Source organism: Chelonoidis abingdonii, chromosome 2 (assembly GCF_003597395.2).
Source record: "Chelonoidis abingdonii isolate Lonesome George chromosome 2, CheloAbing_2.0, whole genome shotgun sequence".
Lineage (NCBI taxonomy): Eukaryota > Metazoa > Chordata > Testudines > Testudinidae > Chelonoidis > Chelonoidis abingdonii.
Window position 1 is genome coordinate 62,015,160 of NC_133770.1, and position 17,028 is coordinate 62,032,187.

Consider the following 17,028-nt stretch of genomic DNA (forward strand, 5'->3'; position numbering starts at 1 on the left):
CGAATTTGAATTAATTTCCTGCTTGTCCAGCGTGGCATGCTGATCGCACGGCTGCGATGCAGTCTCAAATCCAAAAGAGCTCCAGCATGGACCGTACGGGAGATACTAGGGTCGATCGCTGTATGGGGAGACAAATCTGTTGTATCCAGCTCCGTTACAGAACACGAAATGCAAAAGCGTTTGAATAAAAAAACGCAGGATACACAGCGCTGCGTGACAAGCGTAACGGAATGGACGCCATGAAGGGAGGGAGGGGGTACTGAGGACCCAGCATCCCACAGTCCACAGCAGTCTCTGAAAATTATTTGCATTATTGGCAGAGCTCCCCAATGTCTGTAGGTCAAACACAGTGTCCTGGCGTGGTTCAGGGAACAGCTCCTCAGTTTCTTCCCCCCCCCCCACCACGTGAAAAAAAGGGTAAGAATCATTCCTTGACTACTTTCTAATGTCACCCTCTGTGTTACTGAATGCTGCTGGTAGACGGGACGCACAGCACTGAGAGCAGTATCGCGCTCCTCTCCATCTCCTCCTCTCTGGTGGTAGATGGTGCTGCAGACTGCCACCATCCAGGAGAATGTGCCCAATTTCTCAACATGAGGCAACATTGCTACCGTTAGCAGTAGATAGGACAGAATGGCTAATACAAGCTTAATCATTGAAATTGGGGCTGAAAATTTTGCAATCCATTTGGAATTGACCGCTTGCACTGATTCAATTCCTCCCTTATGGTGTCTAAAAAGAGTCCATTCTGCCTGGACTGTCATACGCCCGGAGGCCTCTCCAAGTGCTCCCCGACATCTTTCTCTCAACAACAGCTCTGTTTCTTATTCTGGTATCTTAATACTTCATGACACAAACGGGGGAGGGCACTGACACAGTAGCCCAGGAAGGTTGAGGGAGGAGAAAGCAACGGGTGCGCTTCTTGCAGGGCAACCCCTGTGAATACTGACACGGAGCACCTTTGCTCTCTGATACACTGGATCTCCTGTTACACTTGCCTATTATTCTAGGCAGGACAGTGCACCATCGACCGCTCTGGTCCCAATCCGAAACTCAGATGCGGAGTGCCGGTAAACAGGGAAATCCCGAGAGCTTTAAGTGACATTTCGTGCTTTCACGTGTCCAGACTCTGATCACCACGGTGGGCGATGCAGTTCAATGCAAAAGTATCTCCTGCATTGAACCTTACGGGAGATAGCAAATGTCATCGCTGTATGTGAGAGACAAATTCTTTTATCAGGAGCTCCGTTAAAAGAACAGGAATGCCAAAGGCCTTTGAAAAATAAATACAGGAACACAGCGGTCGCGTGACAACAGTAAACGGAAGCCAGACTCAAATGGATGCTATGGAGGGACGGGAGGGAGGGAGGGGAGTTAAGGGACTACTAAGCTACCATCCCACTAGCGGCGTCCTGAGTAAAACTATTTTGCATTTGGCTGCGCCGCACATGTCTGCAGCGTAATACACGGTGTCTTGAGCGGTGTCAGCGGAACAGCGCGTCAGTTTTTCCTCGGTCGCCGCGTCGCACTACGGGTAAAAGAGTAGAAACATAAATAAATTCCTTGAGTACTGTAAATGTCAACCTGTGTACTGGCAGGAAGCTTAGCTGAGGTCAGAACGCGCGGATGCTGCTGAGCTGGGAAGCGGTGAAAAGGAGCGGGTGACCGCGCTCGAGCTTTCTGCCGCATCCCCGAGGGGTAGACAGCCGCCCAGTGAGTGCTCTGGCTGAGTGTAGGCGCGGGCTCCGGGTGTATAAAGGGAATGCAGCTCACCTATTTCTGAACAGTGGGAATGTACGAACACCTGGATAGGTTCATCACACCCTCGCCAACCCTAGCTACACTGATAGACCACCTCCACTACGTAACAGAAACACCATCGACACTGCAGGACGCTCCAGCCATTCTCCCCACCACCTCAGATCCAGTATACCTTGATCTACATGCATTCTTCCATAATATCTGCCAACACAGGGGGCAACGCGTTGGTAGCCAGGTAGGTGGGAGACCATGGTTGCCGTTACTTGCAGCGGCTCCCTCTGTGGAATACTGACACAGAGCACTGCCCTGTTGCTACACTGATTATATAACATGCTATCCTAATTCCTTGGTCTGGACTGACTCTTAATTTATTAACTGTAAAGGGCAGGATTGACTCAGTCCCAGTGAGTTAATCCACATTTTCCTTTCAACAAATTTACCACAGGTTATTATCCATTCTTCCCATTTACTGGGTGAGTGTAACAAAAACGAGGGGAGATGGCTAACAGTTTCTGCTGTCTATCAGTATATCGGTACCATCTACCACCAGGAAGGTGGGAGAGGAGCGGATTTAAAGTAGCAATAATCAACACCATCAGATTCATTCATGGTTATGATACTCGCCGACTTGTGCAAAGCTCTAATGCTCTTACAGTGCTGCAGATTTGCAGTATCAGTACCATTCAGTACAAAGAGGGTGACATTGTAGAGTACTCTCATATTCTTAGTACGTTGCTTTATTTAACTTTCATTTCTCGTGCGTGGTAGGGGAAGAAATGAATAGCTGTTTCCGTGAACCATAAAGACACCGTGTGGTAAAGCTACAAACGACTGGGGCGCTTAACACAGAATGCAAATAGTTTTACGAGACTGCTGAGGACTGTGGAAGCGGGAGTCCTGCAGCACCCCCGTTCCGTCCTCCCAATCGATCCAGCCCCCTGGATGCTAATTTTATGGTCGGGGGGTTCTGGGTAAACGTCGTCATCCATTTCCTTGCTCCGGGAAACATCAGCAGACAGTCTTCGCAACATTTTTCTCCATGGATTGCCCTTAGCAGAACAAAAGCAACGGCAGCAACAGAGACGGTCGGCTTTTTGTTTTTTCGTCCGTCACTCATTTGGTGTACTCAGATCCGTGGAGACAGCGGCACACTCGGACGCTACACCACCTCAGCATTCAATTGCTTTTGCAATGGATAGCAGAGATGGTTTACCAGTTCGTTCTGTACCGTCTAGCTGCAAGAAAACTGGCAATGACATGATGGTTTATCCTCTCCCTCTCTAAACTCCGTGCTAACATGAGTTGCCCTGCTAAACATCAAGCCCGGGCAGCAACGCAAACAGCAAAACTTGGGATTGGACATCACTGGCACTGAGTCAACCTCCTTACTGTGTTGAGTGGGTACATCGGTTACGCACAGTTTCCTAGGCACCTGAAGGACTAAGTTCAAGTAGCAATCGCAAAGGGAGAATTGCAGCCACTAAGGCTTGAAGATCATGAGTCTTCCACTGACTAGTCTCCTCCTAGTATGTCTAGCGTCCAGCTCTGTACTTGTGTGAGCCTGATGAGGTCATGGGTAAAAGGTTGCTGTGTTTGTGCACACTTGCCGCTGGTGGAAAATGTGAGTCTCGGGTCTTGGAAGAAGGTTGCTGTGCACCAAAGGATTTGATTTGGGGGAGGGGGAATTTGTGGGTTCAGTTTCATCCATGTAAGCGGGGGTGGTTTTCCCTGCCGGATCCAGTGTCTAGCACTCGTGGCATCATCTTATTGGTTGGATGAATGTCTCTTTGCATGGGTACTGTATGACGGGCTATGATGTGCTCCAACTGTCTCGCCTTCCGTCTCTGGCTTTAGCCATTTTTTATTTTAAATGTTTTTTTCTCTCGCTGCTGTGGAAGACCCACAGGGAAATGATATACAGGGATGACGTGCGCGACCGGCACAAGTAATAAACTGCAACATCGAAGCACAGTGGCATTGTTTTCCCCTAAAAGGTTCATAAAGCCACCGCAGGGGTTACTAGTATCATAGTGGAGAAATATTGTCTGATTGGGGTGATCTCTTTTTTTTTTTGTTAGCATTCCTTTTTTCTCCATCACGATGTGTCTCCCTCCAACCACCCCAAATATTAGCACAGCCTGGCAGTGCACAGCTAAAATTAAAATGAACAAGGCTAGCAATCCTCCTCAGGAAGTGCGGAGAGTCAGGAAGAAGATCCCGGTCTAACCCGTGTTCATTGCATACAGTCTTAATTGTGCCCTGCACTCCGGTGGCTTGGCAGTTCATAGCACTGGACCTCCGGGTCTGCATCAGTTTAAGTAACACCAAAAAAAAAAAAAAAATTGCTTGAAGCCCCAGACTCTTTCATTACAAATGAAGCACTGATTAATAATTGTATACTGGGATTTTCAAAGCTTTCATCTGAAGCATCTAGCATCTGCTGGGCTGAGACGGGACCAGGGATAGCTCTGATGTACTGCTATAAAAAGATGTACGATTTCATCATCTTGACCCAGAGATGCCTGGCTAATTACTCGTATAACCATCATGAGTCCAACTTGCTCTGCTCATTAAATGAGCCCTTCCTGTCTGTGCAGTGCTTTTGTTCTCATACCAGGCTTGAGCAGCCATCAGCTTCCTGTCCAAGGCTTCCCCCTGTACCGCAGACCTGGATCTGAGAGGGCATCAGCCGGAGTAGGGGTTTTCTCCTGGAGGCCTCAGCCCAGTCCTCTCTCCACCACAAGCAACAGCCCCAAGTGAAGTGTCGGTCCAAAGGCTGTGCATTATTCCTCCGCCTGGGCAGCCTTTCAGTGCTCTCTGTGGCGAGCAGGCTTAGGGAGGTGGAAACTGGCTTCCTTTCCCAGTCTGTTCTCCAGCTCTACAGCTGCCCAGCCTAACACCTCTGCAGCCAGCTAGCATGGGGCCAAAGGGAATTGCCTCGCAGGCGCCCGGCTGTCCCTCCTCGGAACGCCGTCCCACAGCGCTTTCCAATGTCCAAGGGAAGAGGAATTATTTGAGTAGCAGCAAGGTGAGGAGCTGTGTGGATTCCACTTGGGCTGAGCTCGCACCGGGACAGGGGAGCAATCAGTGCCCAGGGGGCATGAGTAACATCCATCAGGGCTCCTCCAACAAGGTGGGGGTGGCCTGTGGGATATTTTTGTGCCTGAACACCCTTTTGACTGCTCCAGCACAGCTGCAGGCAGAAGCTCAGCACACCTCTAAAGGTTGTCACCCACTCTGTTTCTGTGGGATCCAAACGCCACCAGGCTGTTCTGATGGAAGCATTTGAGAGGTCTAGTTCTGAATTGGCCGGCCCTCTCATGACCGTTCCTTGCTGAATTGGGAGTCACTGTTGGCTTGAACTGTTGGTTCTGCTTGAAGTTTGGCCCAGCGTAGCAGCTACCCACAGTGCACCGCTCCTGAAATCGATGGTAGCCTTGGACCATGGACATAAGCAATCGATTTTTTGATCGCACTGTGGACGCGCAAAACCGATTTTATAACATCGGTTTTGTAATATCGGTTTAAACTACTTCGAAATAATCGTGCAGTGTAGACGTACCCAAAGAAAAGGAGCCAGAGATGACTGATAAAAGAGAGGGAAGGAAAAAGGCTGATTATAAGGGAGGAAGAATGGGCATGGGGTGGGGGAAATCAGCTGAGGTTTAAGGTGGACAGAAGCAAAGATTTCAGAGTAAATTCTTATTTATTATTTGATTACAGTAGTTCCAAAGGCCTCTGTTGAAATTTCTAGGCACGCTATAAACAAATAGTGAGAGATAATCCCTGCCCTGAGGAGCTTACAGTTTAAATAGGGAGACAATCAAAGGAGGGAGGGGTGGGCTACACAAGGAGGAGAAGAAAGGCTCACATAGAAAAATTTGCTGTAAACATTTTAGCAAGGCTGTGCAAGTAAAGAGCAGGAAGGCTTACCTCCAGGGCAACTTCCCCACTTCTGTCTCGGTGAGGTACTTCATAAGCCTCAATTTGTTGTTTTGTGAGTCGGGCTAATCTTTCTGCCAGCTCTCTCCAGCATTTGCCAAGCTTGACAGCCGAAGTTAAAAGGACAGTGTCCTGGGTAAGACGAGCTACTAATCCTTGGCAATCTAACTTCAGAAGTGCCTGCAGTCACAATTTTTAGAATCAAGCTTGGTCAGTATTTGAGAGCAAATAATTATTGTTTGTTCCTGTAACTATCCAGTAGATCTTTTCAAACACTAAGGAAGGCTAAACCTTTTTAGGTTCTTTATAAAAAAGTAACTAACTGTGTTTACACCTTTGGTACAAAAAGGGATTGCCAATATTTTTTATAGGAAAGGTGCCCATTAGCTCAAGAAAAAAATTAAATTGGCATCCCATTGCTTCTGCATTCCAGTGTCGGATGAATTCTGCCAATTTTGATGATCCTGAAGGGAAAATAGCCTTCTCCAATATAAATATTTGGGACCTAAAATTTAGCTTTATGAACCTTAAAAATGAAATCAGAGCATTGGTATAATAAGGTGCGGTCCTTGTTCCATTTCTTTTCCAGAAAATCACTGATTACATTGGCCAGAGCATTTTAATTTCATCCCTCCGAATACCAGATAATTTGCTGACTATGATTCCAACTTACAAGGACACAAAAAGGGAAAACAAAACATGTTATTTGGAACAAAGCAAATTAAAATGGTTCCAGTAGAAAAGTCCTGAAATGAATACATGTTATATTTCTACTTTCTTATTGGCTTCGATTACAGCTGGGTGGAAAAAAACATTTTTTTTCTGCAGAAAATTTTCTATGGAAAATATCGACTGTTAAGTGAAATACCAAAAACCAAAATATTGCAGCCAAAAATTTAAGGTTTTGGTTTTCAGATGTTCAGTTTTTTGACAAGTATCAACATGTTCTGCAGAAAGCAGATACTTTTCAGGAAATTTTGTTTAGCTAAAAACCCAAATTTTCTGTTAAAAAAACAGTTTTGAGGGAAATTTTTCAATGGGATGCAGTCTGTGGGGCTGAATGAAACCCCTGATCTGTGCTGCCAGACCTTTTATGGGCAGGAGTAATTTGACACAAATAGTAATAGTGTTCATTGGTAGTTGTAAATTTCATATAGAATGATTATAGCTTTGGTTCTGAAGTCCTTACTCAGGCAAAACTCCAATTTAAAGCACTAGGAGTTTTGCCTATGTCTGGATTTCAGGACTAATGCTCAGATTACTAAATAAAGCACCGTTATGAATTTTGCACGTTAATGTTCCTGCCTCTATAAATAACTTTGTATGTTCCTTGTTGCATTGAATGGTGTAGGGAAGGGGAATCTCACAAGTTACATATAAAAGGACCAAATCTCGAATCCCCAGACCAAAGTACAAAAAAATGAGGGTCTGGGGCCATGGAAACCTCCTTCTATCTCCCACCTCAAAAAGCATCGACATAACTGACCCAAAACTGCCACCTCACTCTCAGGCTTTAAGTAGCATCCAGCCCTCCTTCTCACAGGGTTTTCTGGACAGCTTATCAGCGTATTAACAAAATAACTTGCCATATTGCTGCCCCTCCTGCTCATGTCACCTATTAAATGCTCCTGTACATTGCTGTGGAGACAGCTACAGCAGAACATTCCATAGGGAGCTAGTGGTTGGTCCATCCCTTTTTCTCCTGACCTCTGCTCAGACTTCTCTCTTCCTCACATAGCAGAACTGACAGCGTTACCACAGTTTTGTGCCCTCTTTGCAAGATGGGAGTCATAGGTTTTGTCCAGAATTCCTAAATCCATCACATTAGATTTAGGAGATTCTAAGTTGTGCTACACTGGTGCATATCCACAGTAAACTCCTCTGAAGTCAGTACAATGGAAAGCAGAGTTTGGCCCAGTATGCCTAATCTGCATACTTTTTGGCTAGCTGGATAGGTCTAACCTATTGCTCAAAATACAAATGCAATTTTTACCTATGCTTCATTGAGCAGCACTGGACCCTCTCTGTTGAAGAACTGAGATTCATCTCATTTTAAACACTAAAAAGACCTTCCCATAAGTGGCATGGGTAATTTTATATTTGTAACTGTAGCTTTTATAAAGGCAGCAAGCCAAATTGGCATTTCAGAGCTGGAAATTGTACACCATTCACAGATAGGATATCTCCTTAGTCCTCTGATGTTTTTTCCTGGCACCTGTATACATCCCCTGTTTTATAATGAGATCTTCACACAGCTCTGTCTCCATTTGCTAGGTTGGCTAGTTTCCCCTTTAATTCTTCTTGAATAAAGAGAAACATAAGTGAACCCAATTCATTTTTATATCACCTCCTGGAATGTTATGAACTTTACTCAGTTTGCAAGTGGCCACTGCTGCCTTGCCTTTGGGTGGTGTATTTATTGCAAGGCCACCCAGAGGGGGGACAAGAGGGGCAATTTGCCCCAGGCCCCACAGGGGCCCCACGAACCCTGGCCCAGCAGCGGTCCGGGTCTTTGGCGGCATTTCGGCAGTTGGGGGCCCTTCAGTGCTGCTGAAGATGCAGAGTGACTGAAAGGTCCCCTCCCCCACCGAAATGCCACTGAAGACCCGGACCGCCGCTGGGTGAGTACAAGCACCACAACTCCCCCACTTTGCCCCAGGCCCCCTGAATCCTCTGAGCAGCCCTGATTTATTGAGGTCCTTTAGAAAGCTGACTTTTCAAAGGGAATGGATTAGTTATGTCACGTAGCACTCTCAGTGTGTCTGCAGAACGGGAGTGGCTAAGGGCATGTCTACATTGCAATTAAGCACCCGGGCTGGCCCATGTTAGCTGATTCAAACTTGCAGGGTTCAGGCTATGGAGCTGTTTAATTGCAGGATAGACATTCGTGCTCAGGCTGAAGCTGAGACCCTGCAAAGGGGGAAGACTTAGTAGAAAAAACTCAACTGTGAATTCATCAAAGAGCTATTATTATAACAAATAGCTCTTTGCCATTCCTAAGTGAGCTTTGTCTGCTTATCTGTCTAAGGGCCCCAGGCAGTATCCTCAACTCCACTTTTTCTTGACTTAACAGAAACACTGTTGTATATGTTCACATTTTCAGATGTAGGTTACATGAGGATTTTAAGGTTTGTAATTCAACCATTCACCTGAAAGGCTGAAGTACAGCAGTTCTTGAAGAGAAACATCACTGAATCCAGTAAGACTTGTTCAGCAAATTGCAAATCTTCCTCATGAAAATCAACTTCTAAAAATAATTGTAATGACTTAATTGCCTTTCTTTAAGCAGCAACAACATGGATTATCAAGATGCGAGACATGGGTAGCTTTATACAGAAATCAAGTCTTCTGTAAATGTATCATGCTTTCCTTGCCTTAAAAATATAAAAAGGATTCTAAGCAGCTAGTTTATGATAGATTTAGGTTTGTAAAGAGATATAAAGCTTTCACTTGTAGGTCACTGGTTCAAATCCAGACTGGACTGATAGTTTAAAAAGTTCCCAATAAAGCAGTGTTTATAAAACACTACTTTTGTGATAGAAAGTGTAGGGTTTAAGGGTATTTTTTTCATAAAAAGTCATGATTTTTGTCATCCCAGCCAGATCACTACTGAGCAATACCCTATTTTTTACAAATTTGACCATATATGGGCTGGATCAATTAACATAAATGTATGTGGTTTGTATTGAATATTGTATTAATTTATGTTGAGTATCTGCTCAAATTTTTTAACTTGGGTGCTTACAGTTTTCAGATACTGTATTCATATTTGCAAAGATTCACAATCCAGTACTAATGTAGTATCATATTTCATTACTTAAAATCATTACTGGCAAACAGTACTCATTTACTATCCATACAAAACAGATGAGTCCACTTGAGTAGTACTTACAACAATAAGCTCATAAAGAAACTGCCTTCTGGGTCTGTTAGCATGGCAATCTTCCTTCAATTTCTTCACCACATATGCGACTCTTTCTGATTCTTTATCTGCTGGTACCTCACTGAAATCATCCAATGACATATGTGAATATCCTAGCACATCAGCCAAAGCTTTCCAGTTGTAAACTCTCTCCGATACCGTGGATAGGACTAAGGAATAGATATATGTCAATTTCTTAAAAGGCAGTGCAATTTGTTCCAAAAGATTTCTGGTTGGCAGCACACTATCAGTGGTATCTATAGCTTGTTCTTTTAAAATCACTTTTACATTTTTACAGTGCACTAGACCAATCTTTCTTCGAACAACTCCCACATACCATTCTTTTATTTTAGTTTGTCCAATGGCTTTCACTTTATCTTCACCAAGAAATGCTATTGTGTCCCCTTTAAAATATTCTAGTAAATAGTCAGTCTTATTTTGACGAAACACAGTTTTCAAGGCCACTCCGTAGCTGGTAATATTTAAAGTCTTATCTTGAAACTTGGGGTATTTAACTGTTGGCATCAGTAAAAAAGGAGCAGATTTGATCTCTTTGCGTTTCTGTAAACGATTTGGTTTACTAGTCATCCCAGTTAACTTTGGAGCTGGATCAGGAGTTGTAATAGGGAACTGGGTCACTAGATTGTTGTTTGGGACTTTAATCTGAACTAGGAACATGAATAAATGCATTTCCCCAGTTCCCAGTACAGAAAATGGAAACTGCTGGTTGACAACTTCCCCTGCTTTCAACTGCCTTTCTTTAATTTCTTTGCTTTGCTCTTCCACTTTCACTTCAAAATCAGGATCACAGGATATCAAAGAAACACTTAGATCTTGTGGCTTATCAAGTAAAAATGTATGCTTTCCCCACAGATTAAACACCACTGGTGGCATGCTCTTTCCACCCTTTTTAATGTCACAAACTGTGAGTTTTTCTGGAATGTAGTTATGACCAAAGACTGTAAAAACAGCTGTGAAAGAAGGATGAATATGTTTGGGCCCATAAATTCCAATGGAGAGGTTTCTGTGGATGTATTCCCAAACAGATGTAGCCAGAGACTGAACTGGGTTCGCTTGTACTGCAACCACTATGTACATCACATGACTTAGGTCTGTCAACTTCACTTGTATGGTATCTTTATAAATGTAGCACTTGTGTAGCTTTTCAAAAGGACCTTCTTTGTTGAAACTATAAAAACCCATAATTTCAGTCATAAATTGACTGAAAGGATCCTCCTTCACTTCAGCTGCAATTTTCATTTCTAGTAAAATGGCTTCCATTGTGTTGAGGTTACTTAAAGTGAGTTCTATCAGTGGGCTCACAGTGCTTGAAAGATCATGATTAAGTGATGGAGGAGGGTTCAGAATAGCCCTTAAACCAACTTCTTGGAATTCCCCAGGTGATACATGACCCTCAGGGATGTGAACGGTGATATCCGAATCAGGTAGCTGCACCGAACCCCCTTCATGATTCAGTTTACAAACTACATGAGTGTCTGTAGGCTGTGTTTGTGCCCATCCTGGACTATGACTCATCACATCCAAATCTAGACAAGATCGGGCCAGCTGTCGATGACTCAACCAAGCCATCTTGTAGGCTTCACGGTCATTTTGAAGCCATTCCATGTCTGCAGCTAAGATCTGGTCAGAGGGTGCTGTGGTGTCAGGATCAAATCTTTTGGCATCTACAATGTCCAAAAGCTCAGAGGCACTCTTAGATCTCCCAGATTTCCCTGCTGAAGCCTTTCTTAGAAGATGATCAATATCTAGTTCATCACCTGATGAAGCAAAAGAATCCCTGGTGTCTGAATCTCTGGAGAACAGATAGGGGTCTTCTTTTAAGATAGAAATGTGTTTATTGTTCTTGTCATTGTTACTTAACTGAGCTACATCATATACAAATGGGTTGGATGCTGACAGTTCATTCCGGAAAGGATTAGTCTTGGAAACAGTCTGAGCATGTTGTTTGAACACCTCAGGCCAGTCAATGATTGAATCCAATGTATTCTCTTCATCATCTGTTTTTTTAAAAAAGAGAGATAATTATTCCTATCCATACTCAAAGCCTATTTATTGGACAAAATGGGCCAAATTCATCTTTGCAGTAAACCTATTGATGTAGTTACAGTACACTAGGGCTAAATTTATCCCAAGTTAAAATTTGTATAGTGTGTAAGTCATGTAGGGTCAGTTTATACCTTCACATTGCTTTTAAGGTTTTAAACATAACCAACAGAGTGTCAATAATGTATTAGTATTTAGATTAGGATTAAAGAAGAAATATTAACAAAAAAGCACCAATAAATTAGTCCTTATAATAGGGCCTGATATTGTAAGATGTGGAGTATCTGCAGCATGCTGCTGAGCACCTGCAATTCCCAGTAGTATTAATGGGAGTTGAGGATGCTGAGCTCTATCAAGAGCAGATCCTTAGACCGTTTATCCTTAGACATTATTTATGAATGTCGTCCACTAGGAAAGGCCCTTGGCATTTTTTGCTAAGTGGCTTGCTGTGTGCAGAAATACAGTGGCTGATGCTTACATCTTGGAAACTACCACATACACATTGTAGAAAAGATCATACAACATTCAGGATTCTCTTTCTTCCTACACCTTAGACTACACCTTAGAAATGCTATTGTTAAATACCCTTTTAGATTGAAATATGTATTGCTAGCAATAAAATCTATTTTACTACATCAATTTGTTATGGATGTGGGGGGATCCTTTTGTGTAGAGCTCATATAAAACCAAAATCCAAATGTGCATGATGACAGCATATGCTGACTAAAGACTCCATTGCATGAGATGCTAATCGTTCCCTGCAAGGAACTGGCTGAGTGATTTCAACTCCCTTTGCCTTATACAGGTTTTCTGCATGCAGAGAATAATATAAACAACAGTAGTGAAAGGGATTCTTCCTCCTTCCCATACACAGGCTGCCAGTAAAGCTCCTTTATGTTTATTTAAAAACCAATGAAAGCAGCAGCTCAGCCTGGTTTTATTTATCTCTTTCAGCACACCCATGCCCCATCCTTAATGTTGTCCCTCCCTATAGGTTATTGTTCCATCCCTAAGATTACTGTAATTCTTGCAAGTTGAACAGTCATTATGCCAGTTTCACTCAGCATAGGAGAGGAGTGGGATAGGGTGATATGGAGCTGATTACAGCTTCCTGATCCTCAGGATGAGCTCTGATCCTAGTGGCAGGGCGGGCGCTTCCATTTAGGTGGCCTAGGCGGTTGCCTAGGGTGCCAGGATTTGGGAGGGTAGCATTTGGCGGCCCTCGGTGGCAATTTGGCGGCAGGGGGTCCTTCCGCGCTCTGAGGCGGCGGCGACAATTCGGTGGCGGGTCCTTCACTCGCTCCAGGACCCGTTTCCCAAGTGCCCCAAAGACTGGGAGTGCAGAAGGACCCCCCCCCCCCCTGCAGAATTGCCGCCAACGACCAGGAGTGCGGAAGGACCCCCGCCTAGGGCACCAAAAACCCTGGCGCCGCTCCTGCCTGGTATTTACAACTGCTGCTGGACAAATATCAAAGTGGCACCACTGATGTAAGATCCTTAATAGATCCTATACTCCCTTTCTCTCTCCCCTGACATGCCCCCTGTAATGCTGGCAGTAATGCAGACCTAGATCTGGTACAATAATACCCAGCAGAGTTCCCCTATACCAAGGCATTGGAATTAGAATATGGCCCATTACGTTGCCTGAGTAGTGCAAAGGAAACATAATACAAAAAAGAAGCTGTCCTATTGTATTTAAGGCAACATATTTATGAGCAGAGTAGTTCTTGCTTGGATATTGATCCCAATGGGAGTTTTGCGTGAGTAGAGACTTGCAGGTGCGTTGGCCCTTTGTAATGAATATTAACAGACTTGGCAACTCACAGCTTGTTGAAGGTTTTTTCTTGTCCAAGTCAATCACAGTTCCCTCGGATCTACTCCGTGCTATCTCTCTAGTGAGAGAGGAAGCTGTTCTGCCAGCAGACATTTTTTTCCTCCTAGGAAATAATAGGGTATGTTAGTGAGTGTACAATTTGAGAAAGGGGAAGCTACTGAAGAATACTTGAACACCAATCCTACAGTGTGACATGTGGGCAGACCCTGAGGTTTCCTCTTGGGTGCAGGGGTCTTCCTATGTGCATCACATTGCAGTATTGGCGCCTCAATATGTAAATTAAAAGTAAAAACATTATATTAAGGCCTCAATCCAGTAAAGCAGTTATGTCCCATAGGTCATATGTGTGCTTTGTTGAATTGGGGCTGATTGCCACACAAAAAAAATCCAATAACTTCAACTTACTGACTCTAAGGAAAAATATTTTAAAAATAAGCCTTTTATTGTTTGCATAACCATCCCATCCCAATCCCTGTTTGGAAATAGGGTTGAATAGAAAAATATTAAAAAAGAAAATCCACATCTATCCATTTCCCTGCCAGTTTCAGATAACCAACTTCCACCTGCTTGTGCTCAGCTGTTCTTTTTATGCATTTTTTTGGAGTGGACATCAGATCAGATTCTTCTCTTGCCTGGTTCAGTCAGGAAAAGGCAGGAGAGGGCTGCCTGGGAGTAAGAGATCAACAGGGGAGAACAGCCATTGACCAGGAGACTCTAGGAGGGAAAAGGCAGATGTGCAGCAAGAGGGGTTTGCTTTACTGGCTGATTTCCCCAAGCCAGAGAACCAAGGCTGGAGGGCTGAAGGCTAGAGAGCAGCAGAGGGAGTTGCCTGCTGACATCTCTGACCTGGACAGTGGAAGTAGAGGGACAGAAAGGGTTGTGAAGGCAGGGGAGCAGCGGAGACGTTTACCTGCTGATGTCTCCATGCTGGAGAGGTGGAGCCAGAGAGTTGGAGAGGGCTAATGGACCACAGGAGTGAGGGATGTTACCCCAGCAGAGAGGCTGTGGGTGTACATGTGTGGGGAGAGTGGGAGTGCACTCCAGCGGGAAGGGCTGGGGTGGCTGTCCTGGCAGAAGAACAGCAGAGGACTGTCCTACTGCCAGGTGTGGCAGAAGACACCAGAGTGCGGCATGTGGGGCACGGAGGGAACTAGATGTCCTAGGATTTTGAGGACAACATACACAGCAGGTGATAAATGGACTATACTTTGGGGACATGTGTTGTGAAATATTTGTAATAAGCCAGACCAGAAGATGTATTATTGAGTATGAAAGTAGAATAAATTTATTATAAGAATAGAAAGGATTAAAGAAATGTTGTCTGTACCTTTAAGCAAAATTGTTGGAATGCTGCAATCCCAGGTATCAGGAATCAGACATTTACAATAGAACAATGCACCGTATTAAAGCGGATTGGTGATAGTATTAGCCTTTAACTCGATAAACATAGTTATAGTAAGAAGTGGATATGCAATTGCTGTGCCCCAGGTGGTTTTTTAATAATGTTCTTTTTTGTCTTTCATTTGTCCCTTTGTCTACTCCCCTGCTCTTTTATCTGTATATAAATTAAGACTACGTTTAAGCCCTTTGCTGGCTGCTCACATTATCTGGGCTGTATATTGCGGGCGCTGTGCTAAATTAAAAACAAGTTGTCTGACAAGCGTGAGTCCCTGAGTCTATTTGCATGAGGCAAGGAAAACTGACACACGAGTATTCACTGGGAAGTCAGAAAGTGAGGGAAGCGGGCAGCGGGGTGGGGGTCCACTCTGCAACTCCAATTATATGTCAATGGACAATATCCTGGACCTAATACTAGTAAAGTGAGACAAGTATTCAGGTGCCTCCTCTTCTTACATAACTGAGTTCTGATAGCTCCAGACTCCTATCTCTGATGCGTATCTGAGTGCTCAGTATTTAGCATTCTGCCGGTACGAGGCCCAAGTGAACCCAGAACATATATCTTTAACACCATTAGCATATGGAATGCGAGAAGCGAATGATATGCATTAAAGAGCTAATCCCCCCCACATCCCTTTCTGCAGCCCAAGTGTGAATTCAGCTTCTGGGGAGTCAGTCCCCGACTTTTGACCTCTGCGTTGTGTGGGCACATCGGCTTTCTGTAGGGTTTTGAGGAGCTGGGGAGTGGTGTGGAGGGAGGAATTATGTGTCCTGCGTGCCCCGAAGACTAGAGATGGAGAGCTGTAAGATGTAAGTGTTTCCTGGTTGCTGGGGTTGCATAATATCTGCTACTGTTTTTTTTTTTTTTTTTTTTTTTTTTTTTTTTTTTTTTTTTTTTTGAAACGAATTGGTTCTGGGCGGGTCCAATGAGGTGCCAATCAAGACATATTGCTCCACAGGGCAGGTGCACAGCATCCCTAAGGCTGGGGTTTCTCCACCTCATAATGGCAACCAACCAACCAAGACAAAAAATGAACGATTCGGTGTCACCCACATGGCTAACCTCAAGTCACCACCCAGCATTTCCTAAACACCCAGTTCTCCCAGTCAGCACCGAGTTCCTACACGTCGGGTCATGACATGGTTATGAAAACCAACAATACCCCAGTAACAGACAAAGGGTTCTCCGATCCCAAAGGATTCCAAAGCCCAGCCAGGTCAGAGTAATGCACATCAGATCATACCCGACAAATCCGTCTGTTTGCCGATTCTTTAAATCAAAATCTTAAAGGTTTATTTCAATTAAAAATGAAAAAGAAGTAGATGAGCTAGAATTGGCTTATAACATGAATCAATTCCTTATAGTAATGGAAAGTTCTTAGTTCAGGCCTTGTAGCCTGAATGAAGTTAAACTGCGGTTTTAAGTCTAGTCTCTTCCCTAGGAGAATCCCTGCGGGATGGGTCATCAGTCTTTGTGTAAGGAAGCTTCACGATATTGTGCAAAGTCCCTCCAAGAGGTAGAAGCAGGATTGAAGACAAATGGATGAGATGAGGCCTTCTGCCTTATCATAGACTTTTCCAGGTGTAAGAACACTCCTTTGTTCCTACTGTGGAAAGTTACAGCAAAATGGAGTTTGCAGTCACATGGGCCAGTTTCTGCATACCTTGCTGAGTCACAAGGTGTATTCGCCTCCTCTCAATGGGTCAGTTGTGTAGGTGATGGTCCTTAATGGGCCATCAAGCAGTCTAAGCTGAGCTGACACCAACTAGTCGGGGGGGTCACCCAGAACTGCAGCACCAATTTGAAATACAGACAGTACACAGCCAATACTTATAACTTCAACTACAAAAATGATACAGACATACGGACAGCACAACCATAACCAGTAACCCGTAACCTGGTCTTAGACACCTTATATGACCCCCTTTACATAAGATTTAGTGCCACTACAGAATCTTGGTTGCAACCCATGTTCTATATGGTCCCAGTTTATATCAGTAACGTCACAGCTACATCTTTAAAAGGAACAGCAAATGCAGTCCTGTCGATATTTCCCATGAGGTGGGGGAACTAGAAATATGAAGGAGAGTGTCAGCTTTCAGTTAA

General features: G+C 44.1%; 1 protein-coding gene across 2 annotated transcripts in view; it reads right to left on the bottom strand.

Moving 5' to 3' along the window:
• Window positions 1-17,028, bottom strand: part of MACC1 (MET transcriptional regulator MACC1) — a 66,767-nt gene that overhangs the window by 19,217 nt on the left and 30,522 nt on the right. The window contains exons 2-4 of one of the 2 annotated variants that reach the window (XM_032766304.2): window positions 13,514-13,626; window positions 9,596-11,643; window positions 5,695-5,883 (exon numbers count right to left, since the gene is read on the bottom strand). In XM_032766304.2, coding sequence (XP_032622195.1) covers window positions 5,695-5,883; window positions 9,596-11,643; window positions 13,514-13,616 — 2,340 coding nt within the window. In that variant the 5' untranslated portion in view covers window positions 13,617-13,626. Of the gene's footprint in view, window positions 1-5,694; window positions 5,884-9,595; window positions 11,644-13,501; window positions 13,627-17,028 lie in introns of both variants that reach the window. The other variant, XM_032766294.2, reaches the window with a different exon arrangement.